The 23,281-nt window shown below is 40.2% G+C and overlaps 1 protein-coding gene across 8 annotated transcripts in view; it reads right to left on the reverse strand.

Annotated features, from left to right (window-relative positions):
* The window catches only part of CBWD3 (COBW domain containing 3), a 28,768-nt gene extending 7,411 nt beyond the window's left edge, over positions 1 to 21,357 (reverse strand). For 2 of the 8 annotated variants that reach the window (XR_004427541.1, XM_033163737.1), the window contains exons 1-11: positions 21,200 to 21,357; positions 18,388 to 18,540; positions 16,892 to 16,978; positions 15,620 to 15,716; positions 14,311 to 14,402; positions 11,366 to 11,425; positions 9,968 to 10,005; positions 7,915 to 7,961; positions 6,803 to 6,889; positions 5,770 to 5,814; positions 2,413 to 2,469 (exon numbers count right to left, since the gene is read on the reverse strand). Coding sequence is in view for 7 of the 8 variants with exons in the window: in XM_033163737.1 (XP_033019628.1) it covers positions 2,413 to 2,469; positions 5,770 to 5,814; positions 6,803 to 6,889; positions 7,915 to 7,961; positions 9,968 to 10,005; positions 11,366 to 11,425; positions 14,311 to 14,402; positions 15,620 to 15,716; positions 16,892 to 16,978; positions 18,388 to 18,540; positions 21,200 to 21,350 (914 nt within the window). In the remaining variant the exon portion in view is untranslated. Of the gene's footprint in view, positions 1 to 2,412; positions 2,470 to 5,769; positions 5,815 to 6,802; positions 6,890 to 7,914; positions 7,962 to 9,967; positions 10,006 to 11,365; positions 11,426 to 14,310; positions 14,403 to 15,619; positions 15,717 to 16,891; positions 16,979 to 18,387; positions 18,541 to 20,737; positions 20,761 to 20,831; positions 21,025 to 21,199 lie in introns of those variants that run through there. The other 6 variants (XM_033163741.1, XM_033163742.1, XM_033163738.1 and 3 more) reach the window with 6 other exon arrangements.
* Positions 21,358 to 23,281: the final 1,924 nt, after the last annotated feature.

A 23,281-nucleotide genomic window follows, 5' to 3' on the forward strand; every position in this document is an offset into this window, starting at 1 on the left:
TACAGACAAGTCTAAACTAAATTCTCTCCTCATAGGCAAAGATCATAAAACAGCCTGGCTGGTAGCCAGATTCTGTGCCCCGATTTGTAAGCCCAGATCATCCTCTAGAATAAAATAGCTTTCTAGGGAAAAGCTGAAGTTCCTTTTCTTTTTATGGTAGCCCAAATCTCAGTTGTACGGATGTATGTATATATTTCAATTTTAACTCGTGAGCTATAGAGAGCCAGTGTGGTGTAGTGGTTAAGAGCGGTAGACTTGTAATCTGGGGAACCGGGTTCGCGTCTCCACTCCTCCACATACAGCTGCTGGGTGACCTTGGGCTAGTCACACTTCTTTGAAGTCTCTCAGCCCCACTCACCTCACAGAGTGTTTGTTGTGGGGGAGGAAGGGAAAGGAGAATGTTAGCCGCTTTGAGACTCCTTTGGGTAGTGATAAAGCGGGATATCAAATCCAAACTTTTTTATTGCTGCAATTTATTTTAATTGTATATTCTATTTTTACGAATGCTGTCACTTTTGTGTTATGCGAGCTGGTCTTTGACCTTAATAAATTACTACTACCAATATGAATATTCAAGACATGGGAGGTGTTTTCTACTCTCAGCTTAACCTCTTCAGATCCAAATGGATGAGTGTGATAATAACCCACTTGCTGCCTTCCAAAAAAATGATCTCGGCCGGTCACCTAATCTAATTTGTTCAAGTCCCAATCTGGTGTCTTTCGGTGAAACTCTGAAGGCTTTAGGTAGGCATTCCACTACTCCACTACTCCACTGTGCAGCCAGGAGCAAAAGGAAGTGAACACTGGATTAATAAATGTACTTGGAAAGGTAGTGTATGAGGGGGAAAGTCTTGTTCTGGAAAGAGGTCCCCAGATGTTCTACAGGTGATCATTCATGAATGGTCAGTGAGGCTCCAGTACTTTGGCCACCTCATGAGAAGAGAAGACTCCCTAGAAAAGACCCTGATGTTGGGAAAGATGGAGGGCACAAGGAGAAGGGGACGACAGAGGATGAGATGGTTGGGCAGTGTTCTCGAAGCAACTAGCATGAGTTTGGCCAAACTGCGGGAGGCAGTGGAGGATAGGTGTGCCTGGCGTGCTCTGGTCCATGGGGTCACGAAGAGTCGGACACGACTGAACGACTGAACAACAACAACAGAGAAGAAACCCAGCGGAATAGTGAAAACAGGCTCTGAACTGCAAGCAGGAATTCAAGCCATTATAGGGGCTTTCCTGGATTTCAGAAATAGTTTACATTGTAAATACCTGTCTAATTGTGACCAGAGAGTCAGTATCGAACTAAACTTTCAGGATCCTGATGTATGGGATAAGTTCTGATTTCTAATCTATATGTTTGCTGACCAAGAGCTATTATTTGAATAAAAAGTTATCCAAATAATCCCACCCCCAATGACAAGTTAGATATCCATCCCCCTTTCTAGAGAAAGGGAAATGCAATCTGGAAAAGGCAGTTTGAGAGACAGGAGCATGAAGTTCTCAAGCTACAAGATTTCTGCCTTTGTCTATTATCCTAATAATACTCAGATATGCTCCAATAAGCAAGAAGGGAAGATTCATTATATTGACTTGAATGCAGGTAGTGGGGGGAAATATGCCCAGGTTAGAGGCCCAAAACTCCTACCCTGCCAGCAATCCATTTCCCAGAAATCAAAGGGATTATCCATTAACAAACGATCAGGATAAACCCAGGCCTAGTGGTAATTATAGAAAAGCAAATGATGATACCTTCGGCTCTCCTCTAAGATACCATAACTGACTAGAAAGCATCCAAAAGATGTTGGGAAATTGGATTTTTAAAAGGCAAAATAATATTAGAATTGATGCTGTCTGAGATGTACAAGGGAAACTGTGTTTTAATGGTCAGGAACTTGGTAAAGTTTTTTTGTATTATGGATGTATTTTCTGTATTCTTTTATTAATACTATTGTTAATAATGGCCTTTGGCTGGAACTGAACTGAACTGAACTGAAATAATTTTAATGTAATGTTTGCAGTTGAATTATCTTTACTTAATACTGTAAACAGAAATTCACCAAATAACTACATTTTTAGCTCACTCCTTCTCTAACTTGGGTACCTCCGGGTATAGAGTGGTATATAAATTCAATTAATAATAATAATAATAATAATAATAATAATAATAATAATACCTAAAGACCATGGGTTGTATCCAATGCTAGTTGTAATCAGAGTTGACTCACTGGAGTTACTAGACATGACTAATTCTGATTCAATTAGTTGTCTATAACTGGCTAATTATGGCAGTTCTGAACCTGGGTGTGTACCTGAGACTGCGCTACATGTTGAATTCTAAATCATAACTCCACATAATTCTTATGTAAAAGCTAGCAATCTGCTGATCAAATATAACAGTGTAAAATAAAATCTTACCTTTTTCCTGACAAACTATCAAAAGCATGAAGATCTAAGACATCAGAGATGTCAACTCTAAGAAAAAAACAAATAAATTTACTTTTCCCCTACTGAAGCGTTTTTTGGGTTGCATGCAGCCTATGGATGAACAGAAGGCCTCTTTTACATAAAGGCTTTCCCGCTTTCCTTCTCCCCCCCCCCCCCTGCAGCCCCTGAAAAGCTTCTCTTGATGGTCAAGGGACTCTCAATAAATGTCTGGGATCTAGTGGGGAGAGGATGTATACTATATTATATTAAAAAGACAACTGCAAAACAGAGAAAGGAGTCCTATGGAGTGACCACTTCTTTTTAATTTAAAGCAAGACCTTTTTCTAAGAAAAATCACTGTAATGCACAGATAACAGCATAAGCAAATATTCTCTTTCATTTATGGCCAGCTGTGTTTCAACTATCTGCTCTCTGCAGTGCTCCAAAATCTGTATTCAATAGAAGAAAGGCAGCATGAATGGAATGTAGGGGCTGAAAAAAGCATATCACGGTTACAAGTAGTAAGGATATTTTGAGTTCCTATGGCTCAGTTCAGACACAGTAGGAAACACAGGCACCAACTCCTAGGGGCCGAGGTATTTGAGGGGTCCACCCCCCTAGTTAATGGGCATTGCCATTCAGATGGTGTGCGCACCGCAACTTGTAATTGATTATGTAGGGCAGGGCTTACCTGGGCTCCCTCAATATTTTATTCAAGTTGGCACCTGTGGTAGGAAAATACCGTTTCCTGGACTGTATGAGTTCAGGAAATGAGCCGCTGTGAGCCTTGGACTTGCATGCTCCCTCTCCTTCTCTTTTGTGCTTATGTAAAAGAGAAGTTTTTAATTTTAAACTAGCCACAGTACCCTGTCACTTCAAAACCTGGGGAACTGCAGTTTTAATGCTGGGTTGAGAACAAGCCAGGATCTAAAACTTTGGTTTTAACCTGGCTTGTTCCTATGAAGCAGTTTAAATATAGTTTAAGAATTAGAAAAAAAAATTAAGTTTGTTATTTTGTTTTAAAATATACAACAAAAAAATCATACTTCTGTTCCAGTTTTTTAAAAATCTATTCAACAAGCAACTACATATAGCGCTTAGAAAATATTCTGCTTTGGACACATAATGAAATGATCAGATCTTAAGAATTGCTCAGCACCTCCTACCAACTTCTACTGCTAGTTCTGGAAACTGAACTCTTTTGAGAAGTGTCATATACATTGGCCATATTAACAATACTGTTTATACAGTGCCCTGTGGGAAGAATAGCTCTGATCAACAGAGAATGTAAATTATTGGCAAGGTAATATACCCACAAAATAACAGTGCATTAAAAAAGGTGAGCTATAGTACTTTATATTTCGAGGCCCCTTTAATAGTATTTTTAAAACAAGATAGTAAAGTTTTTGAAGCTATTTTAACACTTCCCTCCTTCCTACCTGAATTACAACGTAAGGTAAATTAACATGGCTGTCACTACAGAGAAGAATCTTCATAGAGCAACTGTTCAGGGCATAAAGCCTCTAGCATGGAGCAGATTGCAGGCAGAATTCCTAATAAGTTCTATCAATGGTTCTGTTAACAGGATTAAAATGTCTGGAAATGCAGTATTCAGCTGGTTACCTTGCAATATATATATATATTGCTTGTGAGCTCATGTATATGCACCAGCAGAAATGTTTGTTGCACTGTATTTTGGTGTTGCTGTCAGATAAAATATAGGATTGTCACACATGACCTTTGATGCCCACACAACTGCCTACCTCAGAAAATATATAAAATATATTATCTTGCTCCATTTTATACTGTGCGATTCATGCAAGGAAGAGGCCTGCACTGCTATAAAGTCCATTATGTTTGCTTATGGTGCTTAGGAAAATACTTCCCAGAACAAATAGGATAGTTAATACGATACAACAAAGAAAATTTACTAGCTTTAGAAGTATTTCTAGCTTTAGAAGCTTTCTCCCCCATCACTGTTGCATTGATAATAATGATATAATGCTGTATAAACATATTTATGACAGTATCTAGTGACTGCTAATTTTCAGCCTGTTTTGCATTGAGCTACTCTTTACAACATTTAGGATGCTGCTTATGTTGGTCTGAATGTTCTTCTCTCAATAAAATAATTTATTTGAAACTTTAACCTTATCTTTACTGGACTACATGCTTTTTATTCCTTTCCATATCAGTGTTAGGTTTTAAAATCTGACATTATAACAAAAAAATCAGCAAATATTCAGTCATTGGATTATAACAAGGAAGTTTATGTAAACTTTCAATAGGTTTCCTCATTAGTTGTCCTCTGCCCCTTTTTGGGAGGGGACATTTTCAATCCAAAAGTAGCAAGGCTACAAACACTTTCACTGTGAAACAGCTACCGTATGTAACAGTCATTTAGTTACTGAAAATAATTTTTTCCATATTTTTTCATATTTCTTTCAGTGTATCTACTTTCCTTTGATGTAATTCTTTAAGCATACTTATAATGGAGGGCTTGGGATCATGATTTATGAATTCCCTACGGAACTCTGAGCTGCTAGCTAAGCAAGGGGAATTTAAGGTAAAGGTAAAGGGACCCCTGACCATTAGGTCCAGTCGTGTCCAACTCTGGGGTTGCGGCGCTCATCTCGCGTTACTGGTCGAGGGAGCCAGCATACAGCTTCCGGGTCATGTGGCCAGCATGACTAAGCTGCTTCTGGCGAAGCAGAGCAGCACACAGAAACGCCGTTTACCTTCCCGCCGGAGTGGTACCTATTTATCTACTTGCACTTTGACATGCTTTCAAACTGCTAGGTGGGCAGGAGCTGGGACCGAGCAACGGGAGCTCACCCCGTTGCGGTGATTCGAACTGCCGACCTTCTGATCAGCAAGCCCTAGGCTCTGTGGTTTAACCCACAGCGCCACCGGCATTTAGAGTAGGACTTTTTAATTTCTGATACCAACTCCTAACTTGCAGATAGGACTTAATTCAAATTAATATGGAGATTATTTACAAATGACCCAGTTGGACACTGTTAGAACAGAATATCTGACTAGCCAAGCCTTTGCTTTGAATAGTGTAATGTGGGGTAGCCTACAAAAAGCCATTGGAAGGCTACACCAGCCTTGCTATGGTCCTTAGTAAAGCAGAACAGACAAAAGAATTTTCTTGTTTTCCACACAGCCTCCAGCTTCCAAGCAACTGGTATAGTCAGAGAAGGAAACGAAACCAAAACCGAACAGGTACCGGGTATGGGCCATATGTTGCCTTCCTTGATCAAATATACATTTCATATCAATATGTAGCGATCACAAGAGGAAGAAAAAGTGGCAATAACTATTTCTAATTTACATTATCATTACCTGGATCTCTTAGTTTCCAAAATTTTGACAACTCCATTTATTGACCTAACATCATTGAAAAGAGAAGAAACATAAATTTAGATTGTGACAAGAACATTTGTACCCAGCCATATATATCTTTACCTATATCTGATACTCTTCAATGCTGGGAGCGTAAGTTCTCAAGAAGTAAAGACACTAACAAAACCCTGAAAACTCTATGCACAGTTTGTGAGGATCTGGGGCAAGTCAAGGAAAAACTGGGGGTAGAGGGGTTTTCGGCCTAATGGTGTCAAACTTCAGACTCATGGCGCACTGTGGGTAAGCAAGGACACATCTGTCAATTTAGTTTTCACTCCATTTCTCATTTTTCCAACTGTAAGTTCAGTTCACTCCTGTTGCATTTCTCCACCCAAAGCATGAATGAAAATCTGTATGCATTATTCTGCACAGACACATTTTTACAAGTAATGTTCCCTAATATAATGTGGTTTTATATGTTGTGCATACTTAAGCATTTTGTGCATACTTTTTGGTTGCACTCAACATTTGGATAAGTTCAAATTTTGAAGAATACCTATTTTTGATTCATTTATTGGTTAGGTACAAACCATTTTTTATTCCATCCCCAACTACACGCACCATTTTACACTCCTTAAATTGTGTCCAAATCTGCTATTAGAACATGTCATTGCCCCTCTTTATTATAAGGCCACAAATGCCTATATTTTAGAATAACTTGAGTACTGATCATTTCTCCTTCTTGAAAGACTGACACTGATCCATGTAAAACCCATCAGAATTAAAAAAGGATTATGCAGCTACTACACTAACACTTTAGAGTCTGCTTGATGCAAGCTAAACATCAAGCTTGCAGCAAGTAAATACAGCTGAGTGCTCTCAAGAAAGAAAGCATACACTTTCCTCTTGAGTCCTAACCCATACTGTCATAGTAATCATGCAATCTGCAATTCCAGTTGCTACCATGCATAGATATGAAACAGGTAGGAGTCGAAGAAAAATTCACCAGCACCTATAATTTATTCCTGCTTACCTGACAGCTGTTCTCAGTTTCATCAGTGCTTCTTGAGAAACCAAATCGGTTTTATTGAGGATTATAAGATCTGCTAATGCAATCTGTCTACACAAGAAAGAGTGAACATGAATAAATAGGAGGTGCAAGAGTGAACTTTTCATTGTCTATCAATACAGGTTTGACCTTTTTGCCACTGTTAACAGAAATTCCATTTATACTGTATTGGCCTAAATATAAGCTGCACTTTCTCCCCAAATTCCGACTATAAAAAGTTAATGTGTGGCTTATATTCGCAACCTTATGGTATGCAGCCAGGAGTGCAGGGGAAACAGGGCCAGGAGTGTGGTGAAGCAGCACCCTCCCCGCACATAGTTCCCCACCCTCTCCCCCAAGGCAGGGAAGGGAGAGAGCCAGGAAGGGGAAAGGCCACTGGCAACACAGCACAGCCCCCCCATATGCAGCCAGGAGCAGCAAGGAATGGAACGGCTTATATTCAGGTATTTTTTCTTTTTTCTTCTCCCCCCCTCCAATTTTAAAGCTGTGGCTTATATTTGGGTGCAGCTTATATTTGGGCCAATATGATATATCAAGACTAGGGTTGTGTTATGTTGCTGCAAAACCCTTCACATAAATTGCCCAAGTAAACTTTACCAAGCTCAGCAGATTGTAGATGGGGGTGGGCTGAAGTTGAGAGAAGGTGTCAGAAGTATTTATGGAGTTCATGACTAAAGTGAGATTTGAATCAGGCATATACCAGTTCACACTTCTAGCCACTGTCCTATGCAGTTTTTCTCTTATTCATGTCCTTAAGAGCAATTTGTCTATATGGCTAGCATCCATCATTTTTAAAAAAGATACAGTGAAATGCTGCTGGCAACTTCACAAAAAGTGGAGTACAAATAAGAAAAAAAGAATACTGGAAATGATATTTTAAAAAATAAAACTACCACAAAGAAACTGGTACAGCAGGATAAATCCACAAAATTAAAACAGCTAGAACAAGCGAGCCAGGTCTAGAAACTAAAACTCAAAATTAATAATGTCCTTGGTCAAGGCTACCTTACAATACTATGCTTGCCAATAAACAGTTCAGGATTCACACACATAGAAAATGGTCGTTGTACTAATACCTAGCTGCTTCATTGATAAGGCCACTGGGTTTTTCTTCTATGAGATGCTGAACAAAGATTAAAAAAGACAGTTACAATAGGAAAATTATTGATTTTATTAACTAAATTGCTGGCAGATACTGAAGGCATTTTATGCAGCAAGTACTGAGGTCATCATTTAGCATAACTGATTTAGAAGGAAAGCTTGGGTTACTTGCAACCATGAATTTACACATTCAAAGTTTTAGGGACCATGTTCTTCAAAGGATGTGAACTAGCTTAAGAGATAGTATGCAAGGTGAAATGCTTTGAGGCCCATGTTATCCAGCTGTCATAATTCACAGACTTTTGGATCTGTCTCAACACTTCTGACTTTGAAACATTTACAGATGGTTTTTGCACAGGAGACAAAATCCATGGGTTTGTGTGTCCACAGAAGAAATAAATAAATTCATTAATGCAATATTGTATGGTATTGGGACTAAATGACCCTTGGGGCCCCTTTCAACTCTACAATTCTATGATTCTATAATGTACATACAGTCATACCTCATGTTGTGAACACTGCGGGTTACGCGTTTTCGGGTTGCGCTCTGTGCCGAACCTGGAAGTACTGGAACAGGTTACTTCCGGGTTTCAGCGCTTGCGCATGTGCAGAAGCACTAAATCGCGCTTTGCACAGAAGCGCCGAATCGTGACCTGTGCATGCGCAGACGTGGGGCTGCGGGTTGCGAACGCGCCTCCTGCATGGATCGCGTTTGCAACCCGAGCATCCACTGTACTACATAATTATGTTCATGCCTGTTTAAAAGTAATTTCTATTAAGTTCAAAGAGAGCTTTCCCCATGTATATACATATAGGACTGCACAGTTAACTTATTCATCTACATGATTATCCATGTTCCAGGACCATAACTGAAATTATTTTAGATTTATGCATATGCTTCAACCTTTACATAGCAGTGACAGTTATACTAACGTACATCATGGGCTCCCAAACTGTAACAAGTGCTTTACATCTACAAACCCCAAATAAATTTATTTACTTTTCACTAACTTAAGATAAGGCGTAACTTATTTACAAACAGCAATGTTTCAATAAGGAAATTCAATATAAATATTTTTCTAATGTAGGCATTTTTTTTCAGCAGCCCCTGAATGGGGAAAAAAACAGCAAACTTCTTTTAACTAGTACAGGTTGCTGCTACTTTAAATGCTACTGAATCCTCAAAACGATTTCATTGCACAATGTGTATTTTCCTGACATCTCCAGTCAAAACTGTTATCTGACTAAGTGGTTTGAAGAGTTTGTGCAATAACAGGATGACGAGAACAAGACCTCTCTTTTGACCTTTTCTCTGTAACTCCAACATTCATTTATTCTTTTGCATGAAATACTGTCAGGCTTTGTAGATTTGCAAAGAACAGTGTCAGTAGCATCACTTTAGGTCCTCAGAGTTGGGACCTGTCACTGCAAGTTGTCCAATCGTTTGCCTTTTGATTAAAACATGAATATTTCAGATTGCTGGGTGACAATCCCATTAGAGTGATAGCCCATGATATCAATTACCACTTCAGTTTCAATTTGGCTTGCAAGCCACAGGATACAATTTCTCAGCTTTACATGGACTAGGCTAGATCCATGAAGCGTGACACCTCTAAATTGCTGCCTATTATCCTAGTGTCATTGTTGTATTGCCTCCAGAATTCTTTAAATTGCAAGCCAAGGTGGAAGTCAAGCTTTGAAACCAGAGGAATTGGAATAGTGCACAAATTCTCTACACAAAGCAAAAGTTATTTGGCATATAACTGACAAAATTCAAAAGCTGCTATCACACTGACAGCATGTCAATATTTGTACCTGTTTATTGATTTAAGAATGCAAGATGATGCATTGAATTCCAAAGCTACTGAATATTATACATTTGTTATTTCAAAACCTTTTTGGAGTCTTTCTTTCTTTGCTGACTAGGATAAGGATAAAATCTGTTTTTATTTTGTGTAGTCTAGAAAAAAGATGCAAGGAACAAGTACTTTTCTCTACTGAGTAATGATTGCAGTCTTACTACTTTACCTGTAGTCCATACTTTGCATCAACAACAGATATGATACCTGCAAAAAGAAGTTTGTAGATACGAGTTTGAACTTAAGGAGCACAAACAGCAAAGTGAAGTCAAAGTTGCTCTTCAGCTTTTCTACATAGAAGTAGGAAAAACCATCTCTAAACCAGTGGTCAGCAACATGTGGCTTGGCTTTGGGCTAGTTTTATGTAGGTGATAAGGAGTCTAAAAGAAGAGAAGGAAAAGGGAGTGGGAAACCGGAATGGGGAATCAAAGTGAATGGAGCAAAGGGAGGAAAAGGGAGGAAAAATCCTTGGCAAGTGTCTAGTTCAGACCTCCAGCAAGAATGTAGTGTCCCTCATCCATCAGCCTGTTGGAAGCGGAGAAAGAGAAGAGAGAAATGGGGTGATCCCGCCCACTTTTGGTTCTGGTCCTGCCCACTGCTAGAAGGCAGCCCTGAAAAAACTAACCATAAGACAATGTGACCCTCAACAGAAAGGTTCCCTATCCATGCTCTAAACTATAGAACCTAGCCATTTTACCCACCTTCACGGATACTGCCTAAAATCATTAGCACACATTATGCACAATGCTATCTTGAACTCATAATGTACATACACTAGATCAGGGCTAGGCAACCTAAGGCCTGGGGTTGGATCCAGCCCAATCGCTTTCTAAATTTGGCCCGCAGGCAGTCTGGGAATCAGTGTGTTTTTACATAAGTAGAATGTGTGCTTTTATTTAAAATGCATCTCTGGGTTCTTTGTGGGGCATAGGAGTTCGTTTTTTTCTTTTCTTTTCAAAATATAGTCCAGCCCTCACAAGGTCTGAGGGACAGTGGATCGGGCCCCTGCTGAAAAAGTTTGCTGACCCCTGCACTAGATTAAAGAGGCTTGGGAAGAGGGAGAGACCTTTTACCGGGGTAGGCAACCAATCGACTTCTAAATCCAGCACGTGGACGGTCTGGGAATCAGTGTGTTTTTACATGAGTAGAATGTGTTCTTTTATTTAAAATGTATCTCTGGGTTATTTGTGGGGCCTGCCATAGTCTGGCCCACCACATGGTCTGAGGGACGGTGGAGAGGCCCACAGCTGAAAATGTTTTCTGACCCCTGCCTTTGACACCAATGTAAGCTGGGGAGGGAAGAGAGAGGAGGGGAGAGAGTGAAAAGTGAAGGGGGGGAGTATGTGTGAATGGATATGTGAGGAGTGAGAAGATATAATGCATGTATAAGAAACCACATAGTGCATGTGTAAGAAACCACAACTGTGGCCCCACCTACTGTCTGCTCTGTGCCAACACACTGCTGGGATGTATCCTCCCCCCTCCCCAAAGAGTGGCCCTTGTGGGAACAAAGTTTCCCAAACAAGCACTAGAAAAACAATTGAGTAACTTGGATTTAATTTCTTACCATCAAGATAAATGTCACTTCCTAATTCAGCATCAACCCAAAATATGGAGGCAACAGCACCTATCAATACATAAAAGTAAAGGTAAAGGTACCCCTGACCATTAGGTCCAGTTGCCGACGACTCTGGGGTTGCGGTGCTCATCTTGCTCTATAGGCCGAGGGAGCCGGCGTTTGTCCGCAGACAGCTTCCGGGTCATGTGGCCAGCATGACTAAGCCACTTCTGGCGAAACCAGAGCAGCGCACGGAAACGCTGTTTACCTTCCCGCCAGAACTTGCACTTTGATGTGCTTTTGAACTACTAGGTGGGCAGTAGCTAGGACCGAACAATGGGAGCTCACCCTGTCGTGTGGATTCGAACCGCCGACCTTCTGAACGGCAAGCCCTAGGCTCTGTGGTTTAGACCACAGCGCCACCTGCCTCAGTACATAGCTCAGGATATATATGCATCACCAAAGGTAGGTTTTTAAAAACTGGTTTAAAAAATTACTTTTCTGCAATTCTTAAAGGCTAAAGAAAATCAGAAAGTCAGGGGGGAAACCCAGTGGTTAATTTTAGGCCAAATCACAGAGCTTACTTGCCACGAATTATTCAAAGGCACATAGAAACATATATTTGATCTGCATTACAAGTACTGAAAACTTCTACCCAGTATCTTGGGCAGTTTTTTGCACTTAAAACAGCACCACTGTTAAGAAGGCAACATTTTTAGCCAGCCTACCTTCAAATTGTGCATTGATAAACACACCATGGCTTAGATATTACAATTGTCATTTCTGACTTGTAGCTGCCATCTGTATGCATGGGAGTGCTCTTTCCCCTAAATTTAAAATAATGTTCAGGACAATCGTCTCTTAGAAGTTATGGCTATAGATATCAATGATACATACTGTCAAGCAGGCATGTAACACTATTATGGAATAGAATTGTTTAGAAATTATGAATTGAAGAATGGAATTACTAGGTCTGAAATCACACACTACTCTTACCCATGGTTGGAGTTAACTATTATATACAGAATTAAATTCTTCTCACCAATATGATTATATGGGAACATCTCCAACCTACATAAAGAACCATGGCTGCAATCCTAACCATGTCTACTCCTAAGTAAACCTCACTGAATTCAATGGAGCTTACTCTTGAGTAAGTGAAGTTAGGATTGTAGTGCAGATCATCACACCTGTAAAGTTTTAAAGCATATTGGATTCCCTGGAGTTAAGGGATACCCATTTTTAATAAACAACAGTCTGAAAACTATTTAGTAGGAATCAGTAAAATTCCTTATCTTTTCTTTGTGGAAAAGTGTGAATACATGAACATTTATTACTGAACAGTAAAGAAATAACAAAACTTCTGCAGGATGCTATATTTAGAAAAATAAGAAATCAAAATTTCTATTGACATAGGCTGATTTGACATGCACTTATGTCACAACATGAAGGATGTAAGAAACAGACAGCAATGAAAGTATTTTATTTTTCAAAGGCTCACAAATATAATTGATTCCAGGGCTGTCTTAAAAAATGAAACACACAGGCATAAACAATAACAGCTGAAGACTTTCCAATGTCTGAAGCTGTCCACCTGAGGTGACAAGATGTGGTCTCCCAAGCATCACTGGGTGTCATGACTTAAATACCTGTCAGCTGTTTACAGTGATTGCTCATGCAATATATAGCAAGAGCCACAGAATCTAATGGTTTCCAGGTACCTTTGATTTTTTTTTCTCAAATGCCTTAATAGTTTTTCAACTAAACTGAAATAGGATTTGTGTATAACAGGAGCAGAATCAATGTTCTTTCTTTTGAAGAAAATTATTTTACCATTACAATTATTTTGCTTTGAAATGTAGAGTGTCAGTCTCCTTAACAGGAAACAACTGAATTGCAAAAAGGAATTTTATTCACCCTCCTAGCCAACAGCTCAGAGGTTTAATTAAAATGGTCCATAAAATATTTAGTCAGCTTTTATTCATCACAGTGAATGTTTAGGCTTAATTTTTTGCAATGACTATGTACTGCTGGACTAGTAAACAACAAATATGCAACTTCAAGAAGTGTTTAAAAAGCGTATTATACTAGAGTACATTTGATTTCACTGAAGCCCCCAAGGGGCTAGAATTAAATAAGAAATATTCCATCTAGCTTCTGTATCTTGTAATAGGTCTAGACACACAGCTTTTCCCATGGAAAACAGGGCATACAGCCAAATCCTAAACATGAATTCTTAAGCATTTTTTTAAAATCCTGGCTTTCTCAGATTAACTTTTAGACCAAATATAATTATAGCTGTTGTGGGCTGGTCTGAGATGTTTTGTCTCAGTAAGCAAAATGCCCAAAGCCACCCCCAAAGTCACCACCACAAGTGTCCCCTCACCTGCCCCCACGCTACTGCCAATGCACTGTGGCAGCAGTGTGAGCCAAGGTGTGGCAGGGCTGGCGGCAGGGACGGGGGTCAGACCTGCCACCCGAGGCAAATGGCTTCACCTCGCCTCACTGACAAGCCACTCCTGGATACCATAAATGTGTGTGTGACTAGAGGTTTGAGAGGAGCAAGAAGATTCTGCATTGATGTTGCTCTTTAGGTTTCAAAAATGCTCTGTTTGTGGTTGGCTAGTGTGAGAATAGGATGCTGGACAGGTCTTTGGTCTGATCCACCAGGTTCTTGAATTGTGGGGGTTATAAGATGCACTATTTACAGAAAGGATGGTTGTTGTGGAATCACCATCGGCTACTCGTTTCCTGACAATTCCATTTTTTCTCTTTTGTATCCAAGCTACATCTACATCCTGACCGACAGGCACAACAGAATTCCCACCCAAAGCATTTCTGCTCATCCCATAAAGAAAAATTCCAACCCAGATTCTCAACACACAATCCTAACCACATCCTACTGAATTCCATGGGGCACTCTTAATCCATCCCCTTCCCCAAATTATAGTTACCTGGATCTGCCAATCCAGTTGTCTCTAGCAAGATGTAGTCAAACTTGCCTTTCTTCTGCATTAAATTTTCAATAGCCTTCAAACCATTGTCCCTGCATGAAAAAAGAAATCATTTAAAAGGAATTATCTTTATTGCTATTTATGCTACAGTACTTTCTAAATGAAAACACAATACTATCCTAAAACCTATTGAGTATCCAAATTACAGGTAGAAATCTACATGGTAATAAATTTTATTGTAATTCACTTATAGAACTTTGGTTATTGGGCAGCAAAAAGTGTAGCAAATAAATAAAATAACAGTAATAAAATGTCTCTCTCTAGCTGGTTCACCAGCTCTTTCCTTACCTGAACTAAGATAGCATGGCTATAGTACTACGTGCTCTTACAACCTCTTGCTTAGACTACTGTAAAGCTCTCAACTTGGGTCTGTCCTTGAAGGTGGTCTAAAAACTGCAGCTGGTGCTGAATGTGGCCTCCAGCTTGTCGACTGGCTCCACAAAATGGGATCATGGAATAGCTCAGTCAGTAGAGCAAGAGACTCTTAATCTCAGGGTAATGGCACAGAACAAGGACCTTTTGCATAATGACACCCCAAATGCAGAGCTCCTTCCCCACAGTTGTCCTCTACTGCTTTTAGGCATTGGCTTAAATTGCATTTGTTACTTCAGACCTATGGGGATTGATGTATGATCTCAACTGCTGCTAGACTGTTTGATCTTTGAGGTCTTTTTCTGATACTTATTTTATTTATTGTTGGCTCTTATATTCACTGTTTTAAGTAGGTTGCTATGTACTGCCCTGAGAATCTTTGGGTTGAAAGCAGAACACAACTTCAATAAACAGCAATATATTATGTATTTTTTTAACACTGGAATTCTTACCAACTGGTTCCTGCCACAGGAGAACTACTTAATAACTACAGGAGAATCAAGCTCAACTATGAAGACAAAGGAATTAAAAAAGGATCAATTTTACAGTCAGTGGTTGTTGTTTTTAAAGGTAAAAGGTAAGGTAAAGGACCCCTGAACAGTTAAGTCCAGTCAAATTTGACTATAGGGTGCAACACTCATCTCCGCTTTCAGGTCGAGGGAGCCAGCATTTGTCTGCAGACAGCTTTTCCAGGTCATGTACTGGTGTGCTTTCGAACTGCAAGGTTGGCAGGAGCTGGGTTTGCAAAGTAATGGGAGCTCACCCCATTGTGTGGATTCAAACTGCTGACCTTGCAATCGGCAAGCTCAAGAGGCTCAGTGGTTTAGACCACTGTGCCACATGGGTCCTTTACCTTACCTTAAAAAAAAACCCTTACTTTACAGAACAGCATAGACATCCATTTCTGAGTTCCAGCCATTCTTCATAGAGTTCTCCACCCTGACTTACAGCCAAGGATTTTTCCAAGGCACTTCCTGAAAATACAAGAAAAACACTACCGTAACACTATGTCTTACACTCAATTTTCATTCTCTCTGATAAAAGTGAGAGAGCAGGCACAATGATCAAAACTCCAGCAGTCACAAAGCAGAATCCAAAATGCCTTGGCTTATATTCTTCTCAGACTAAGCCATTATACCTCAACTGAACTATAAAGGGTGGCCAAAAAAATCCTAGCCTAAGTCCAAATCAAACTCCATTTTAATTAGGCTAAGAACCTTTAATACTTCATACTGCCTCATGCTTCAGTTATAACATACTAACATGAATAAGAGGTAAGAAAGAGGAAACTCTTCAGAACATTTGTATTGCTGAGCCTCTCCTTTAAACTAGATGAAGACCATGGATTGCTATCTGAATGAAGACTTGACAAGTGAGGTGTGCACCTTTTACTAAACAAAATGATAATTCAGGTAGGGTTTAATTTTGTTCCACACCTCATAAAGAGCAGTCTTGATTATGATATCCTGTAACAATGCTATCCTAGCTGAGCAAACAGCTGGAAAAAAGCTGCAGTGAAAACTTCCTTATAGTATAATATGTTGCAGAAATCTCCTGAATCAGTCATGCTATGGCACAAGTGTCTATCTGACAAAAAAGTATGCACTAAAGATCACACAGATGCACTGTCAATGTCCTCCAGAGAATGCTACCTGAAAATGAGAGCAGACAAATAACCCTTCCTTTCCTCTTATAAGTGAAAATGAGTGTTTCTACTCTTCCTAATCTCCAAGGAGTGGGAGGGCAGGCACTAAGTTCCAGTTCCTCACCTCCAAGCAGTAAAACATAGGGAGCAACAACAACTTCCAAAGTGGTTGCATGTTTTGTACCTAGTTATCTTAAACAACCTCTGAAAAATTACTGGTAGATCATGTGTCCAGCTGTGATCTTTTCTGGTCTAAGGAAGAATCCTATTCAATCCTAGGAAGGAGATACTTCATATCTTGAAAAGTCAGCTAAGAACATTTGGGCTTGTTCTCCTTTGTGCTGGTTGAAAATACTATGTGTTCAGCCTGCAGGGATTAGTCTAATACCAAAGAACATCTCTCAAGGATGTAAGTGTGCAAAGCGTTTCAAGAGCATTTTTCTTTTTATAAGATTTAGGCTCTGATATACAAAACCTCTTTGTTTTATGCATATTTATACATACCTTCACCAAATTCATTTAGAATAATTGCTATCCTCTTGTTGTGCTGTTCTGTCAAAATATAATTAAGAAGAGTGGTTTTTCCAGCACCTAAAAAACCAGAACAAACTTATTATGCAAAGAAAAAAGGGGGGGGAGAAGAAGAAGAAGAAGAGTTTGGATTTGATATCCCGCTTTTCACTACCCGAAGGAGTCTCAAAGCGGCTAACATTCTCCTTTCCCTTCCTCCCCCACAACAAACACTCTGTGAGGTGAGTGGGGCTGAGAGACTTCAGAGAAGTGTGACTAGCCCAAGGTCACCCAGCAGCTGCATGAGGAGGAGTGGAGACACGAACCTGGTTCCCCAGATAACGAGTCTACCGCTCTTAACCACTACACCACACTGGCTCTCATACATATACATATGTATGGATACATATACAACTTAGAAATAAAAATATGCTTTCAGATAGAACTTTACAGGCAGTGACCAGAACTTCCTGAAATGTTAATCTTAATTCCTGATCTCTTCACAAACATTGCACATACTGTCTTAAGATGGACCTCATGTTCTTAATATAAATTTATGGGACACAGCACATTTTTCAAGCTACACTAAAAACATTTCTTTCTTTGCTTCATCATGTAATTTTAACACCCAGTGTGTGTATGTATGTATGTGTGTTGATCACTACAAACCCATTTCCCACTATTTATAAACAACTACACCAAACAACAGAAAACTCCTAGATTTGATATGATGGCATATCTTCAGAAACTTATGAAACAAACTTTGAAACTAGGAAATAGACTTCAATGTACTTTGGTCAAATTTCTGGGGGCTAAAAATGCAATTTTAATAAGTTATTGATTCAGTTAAAGTTATAGAAATGTCTTTTGAGTTAAAAATGATATTTCTTAGTGGTCAAGAAGGGCACCATGACTCTACGCCCTTAAAGGATGCCAAGGCACCATCATCACCTTGCTGTCAAAGAACTCGAAAACTTCTTTGTGATAGCAATTTAGCCCTGTATAGATGCTCAAATCCCACAAAGTAGGGAATCAGCATCATGACTGATATTTGCATCTTGACTTCTGATTTCCCTAGAGATTATACAATGCATGTAAGCTTCTGTGCTAATTTAGGTGATGGGCTGCTGCAAACTAATTCTCCATTTCACAAAGAGAACCAGTAAGGCTTCCACATTTCTTTGCTTCTAGAGCCAGGCTTGATGCTCCAACTGCCCTAAACATCCTTGCTCTCTAATCACATCACGTCAACAGCACAGGGATTTAATCCACAGCACAATTTATTTATTTTTTTACATTAGTTTAAATTTCTTACATGAACTCTATTATACTCCTCTCTAGTATAGAGCATATACAAGGAAAACAGAAGACACGTGCAAAAATTGATGTAATACTACTTTTAAATAAAACAAATCATAGCTCCATATAATAATAAAAATGCATTATTAAAAATGCACCCTACAGTGACAATTCGGCATACAGTTTATTACCTAAATAGCCAGTAATAATAGTAACAGGAATCTTATATGGAATGTCCTGTCCTGCATGGTCCTTTATATGCTGTTCTCTTATTGGAATCAGCTCAGGGCAATCCTCTTCTTCCTCCACAGTAGAGCCTTCCATTTCTGAGTCACTATAACCACCTGCCAATCAAAGACAAGTTAAAAACAATGGGGAAGGGCTCAAGAAGGGAAGCCTTTAAACACTAGGAACCAAAGGGCTGTGAATAAGAGACCCTGAAACTCTAACTCTTCACAACCATGTGTGCTGCGTGTCATTTTTGCCCCTCACATACAGGTGAAACTCGAAAAATTAGAATATCGTGGAACGGTTCATTTCTTGCAGTAATTCAACTTAAAAGGTGAAACTAATATATGAGATAGACACATGACATGCAAAGCGAGATATGTCAATCCTTTATTTGTTATAATTGTGATGATTATGGCATACAGCTGATGAGAACCCCAAATTAACAATTTCAACTTTGGGGTTTTCGTCAGCTGTATGCCATAATCATCACAATTACAACAAACAAAGGCTTGACATATCTCGCTTTGCATGTCATGAGTCTATCTCATATATTAAACTCCAGTAGCTATTGAAAACAATTGCTTAAATAAATGGACTTTTCCACGATATTCTAATTTTTCAAGTTTCACCTGTATTCCTCATTAAAGCATCATGAAGCTTCCCCCTAAATCTATATTAAAGCCAGTCTCCTACCTTGCACGCACAATAAAGCAAAACTATCCAGAATGGGGCCATTCAGATAAGAAAAGGTCAGTTGCTCATTGCCTTAGTTTTCAATTGCTGCATCACTAAGAGCAGGACTTGGTGTGAGATGTTCCACTTTACTTTCTCCCATTATACTGAATGGCTCCCATTCACTCCTATAGGATCAGGTCAAGTTCTGCACTTGAACACAGCCTCAAAGCAAGGAAAAACCTGCAGACCATGTGATCGCTGAGATCAACACTGTGTGCAGTACATACTTCAACTGAAGGCATAGCTGGGGGGGGGGCATGCACCTATCACCATTCTGTCTGGCTCTCTAGCAGATTTGGAATTCCTCAACAACAGTTGTTTTAAACTACTTTCTTTGGACCCCAAGTGTTCAGAAAAATCTGTCAAAATCTTCAATCATTGAAAACTAGGAAGTTAAATAAAAAGTAATATTAGGGAGTACCTTTCATGTGGTTGAAATATTTTGCAAAATTACAAAGAACATGACTTTTTCCATCTTATTTTTAAAAGTCTAAAGTAAAATATTTAGTTATAGGTAGGTAGCCATGTTGGTCTGCCATAGTCAAAACAAAATAGAATAAAAAATTCCTTCCAGTAGCACCTTAGAGACCAACTAAGTTTGTTCTTGGTATGAGCTTTTGTGTGCATGCACACGAAAGCTCATACCAAGAACAAGCTTAGAACAAATTAAGATCATGGCCACTGGTCCCATCACCTCCTGGCAAATAGAAGCGGAAGAAATGGAGGCAGTGAGAGATTTCACTTTCTTGGGTTCCATGATCACTGCAGATGGTGACAGCAGTAACGAAATTAGAAGACGCCTGCTTCTTGGGAGAAAAGCAATGACAAACCTAGACAGCATCTTAAAAAGCAAAGACATCACCTTGCCGACAAAGGTCCGTATAAAGCTATGGTTTTCCCAGTAGTAATGTACGGAAGTGAGAGCTGGACCATAAAGAAGGCTGATCACCGAAGAATTGATGCTTTTGAATTATGGTGCTGGAGGAGACTCTTGAGAGTCCCATGGACTGCAAGAAGATCAAACCTATCCATTCTTTTTTTTTTTTAAATTGATCTTTTTATTAATCATATACACAGTATTTTACAAAGATGTACGGTAAATATTCCAAATACAAATAAGAATAAAAACTTTGAACAAAAAACTGTCAAACCTATCCATTCTCAAAGAAATCAGCCCTGAGTGCTCACTAGAAGGACAGATCCTGAAGTTGAGGCTCCAGTACTTTGGCCACCTCATGAGAAGAGAAGACTCCCTAGAAAAGACCCTGATGTTGGGAAAGATGGAGGGCACAAGGAGGAGGGGACGACAGAGGATGAGATGGTTGGACAGTGTTCTCGAAGCTACTAACATGAGTTTGGCCAAACTGCGAGAAGCAGTGAAGGATAGGGGTGCCTGGCGTGCTCTGGTCCATGGGGTCACGAAGAGTCGGACACGACTGGACGACTGAACAACAACAAACAAGGTGCTACTGGAAGGAATTTTTTATTTTATTTTGTAAAATATTTAATGAAAGTATTCTGCAAAAATATATTCTGATTATTTCTACTTTTAGTTTAGTATTTTTATTTGTTTACTTGATTGGGGGGAGGCAGCTCCCCCCCCCCCGCCTACACCCGAACCCTTCCTTAGTAAAGGGCAAACATCCAGCGCTCCAGAGGGTATTCTCACCAGGGGCGAAAGCTGCCCTCCATTTACTGAGAGGAAAGAGGCCTGGAGGTTGAAGAATAATGTCGTCACCCTTTTCAACTCATCGGAGCCAGAGATACTGCGTGAGGTGAGGATTAGAAACGCAAAGTAGATTCCGAATCGGGTCCCCGAAGGCGGAGGGTCAGGGTCGGGTCCCTCTGGGGAATTCCTCTCTCTCCCGCGCGACCCCAAAGGAGATTCGGAAGCACTGCGCAGATCTCGCGGAATCCCGTGCGATCCCGCGCGCACTGATTGCGCGAGGAAGCCACGCTACACTCTGCACATGCGCAGGAGTTCCTGCAGAAGAGGCACCTATTGGACGGACAGCCGCCCTTCCTTCTCTCGCGCACCTGCAAGCTCCTCCCCGTCGCCTCGCCGCTTCCTACCCAGCCACGCACGCATGCGTGCCTCCGCTTCCTTCCCAGCAGTGGACCCACCATGCGAGGAACGTCGGTTCCTTCCTCTGCCTGCCGTACAAGAGGCTGCGACGGACCGCGTCATCGGAGACGTCAGAGAGAATCTTGCGATGTCAGCATCGGCGTCACAGGAAGAAGGTTCGGGGAGGCAGCGGACCCCTCCTCTCACTCAAAGAATTTTGGGCCCTGTAGTTTACAGAGCTTCAGCTCCCAGTGAAACTTAACAAACTACAGTGCCCAGAATTCTATAATAGCACCTTTTAAAAAAGAAACACACACACCAGTGAATTAAAAAAAATAATGCTTTTAAACTCAATTGTGAAAGACCCTGCTTGGGTGAATTGCTCTGCATGGCAATACCAGGCCCCTTACTGTGGATGGAGCACAGTGGGATGGATGTTTCTGCAGAAAAGGTGTTTTGCCTATAGCTAAGGGTGGAAAGAGCAATGGGTTGGTACATTAGAAGCACCCATATCAAATGGCAAATTCTTCTGCCCAGCCATATAGAGCTGGCAGGCAAACAAAGAAACAAACAATTAGTAGTAGTAGTAGTAGTAGTATATTGTAGAGCTAGAAAAGGTTCTGAAAAGGACAACCAAAATGATAAAAGGGCTTAGAGCAATTCTGCAATAAGGAAACAATATCTGGGGCTTTTTAGTTTAGCGAAAAGGTGGATAAGTGTATGGTGGAGGTATGTACAATTATGCCTGATGTTGAGAAAATAAATAGAACGTTTTTCTCCCTTTCTCATAAAACCTGCAGTTATTTAAGGAAGTTAGATGTTGGAAGGCTGAGGAAGGGGACACAACACATAGTTAAGACTATGGGATTTACTCCCACAAGGAATAGTGATGGCCAGCAACTTAGATGTCTTTAAATTAAGTTTACAGAGAAATTAATAGAGTGGGCCCTGGGCTCCTTTGGGAAGAGGGGCAGGATATAATATAAAGTGCCTCTTAATACCAGTTGCTGGGAATCATGAGTGGGAAAAGCACTGTTGCGTTCAGGTCCTGCTTGTGGCCTCACAGGCATCTGGCCGGCCACTGTACAAAGATGCAGGACTAGATGGGCCTTTGACCTGACCCAACAGCACCCTTATGTCCTTAAGGCACCAGACTCCTCCCTCCATCAACTGTAACATGACATTTGCTGCAGAAGAGAAGAGAAGAGAAGGAATGCATGGCCACTCTATCAGTGCAGCTGAGATACCAGCAACTTTTGGTCCCCCCCTTTCAGCACTTTCCCATTTAAGATGGTTATTAAAACAACTTGGAACTAAGAAGTCAAAACTGGGCTTGCTTGTTTCCTTCTCCCACATCCACTTTCCTTTTGTGTCGTCTTGTTGTATTGCAAGCCTGACAGGAAGGACTGCCTTTCTCAGTGACTTACAAACTGTAAAGTGCTGCTGTTGTGACTGCTTTGCAGTCTTTTTAGCGGTGGACGCCCTCACATTGTGCAGTAAATCTTGCAGTTGAATTAAAATAGATTGAGGAAATCCTTCAAAGAAGACAATTTCTGCTTAGAAAGCGAATCTGGATGTGGGGTTCGAGTCATGATTTTCACTGTAGCGATGGAATAAAATTATTATTAAAAAGCTTGACACTACAGCTGTTGCCATTGTGTGGAGCAGCTCTGTATGCTGCTAAGGGTTGTTTTTCTTTTTACCACTCCAGCACGAACATTTTCTTCTTTTTCAAAGGCGTTTACTGCAATTATTTTGGAAGACTAGTAACTCTCAAGCGCCTATAAGAAAACGTAGAATGCTCACGTGTGTGTGTGTGTGTGTGTAAAAATGTTACTCTTGCACTGGCACCTTTGAGGTGGGACAAGAGATAAATGATGTTTGCATATACTTTCATAGGGGAGAGTGGGGAAACAATACTACCTCTGGGGATTGGGAACAGTGGAAGGAAGAAGAAGAAGAAGAAGAAGAAGAAGAGGAGGAGGAGGAGGAGGAGTTTGGATTTCATATCCCGCTTTATCACTACCCGAAGGAGTCTCAAAGCAGCTAACATT

This window comes from Lacerta agilis, chromosome 11 (assembly GCF_009819535.1).
Source record: "Lacerta agilis isolate rLacAgi1 chromosome 11, rLacAgi1.pri, whole genome shotgun sequence".
Classification (NCBI taxonomy): domain Eukaryota; kingdom Metazoa; phylum Chordata; class Lepidosauria; order Squamata; family Lacertidae; genus Lacerta; species Lacerta agilis.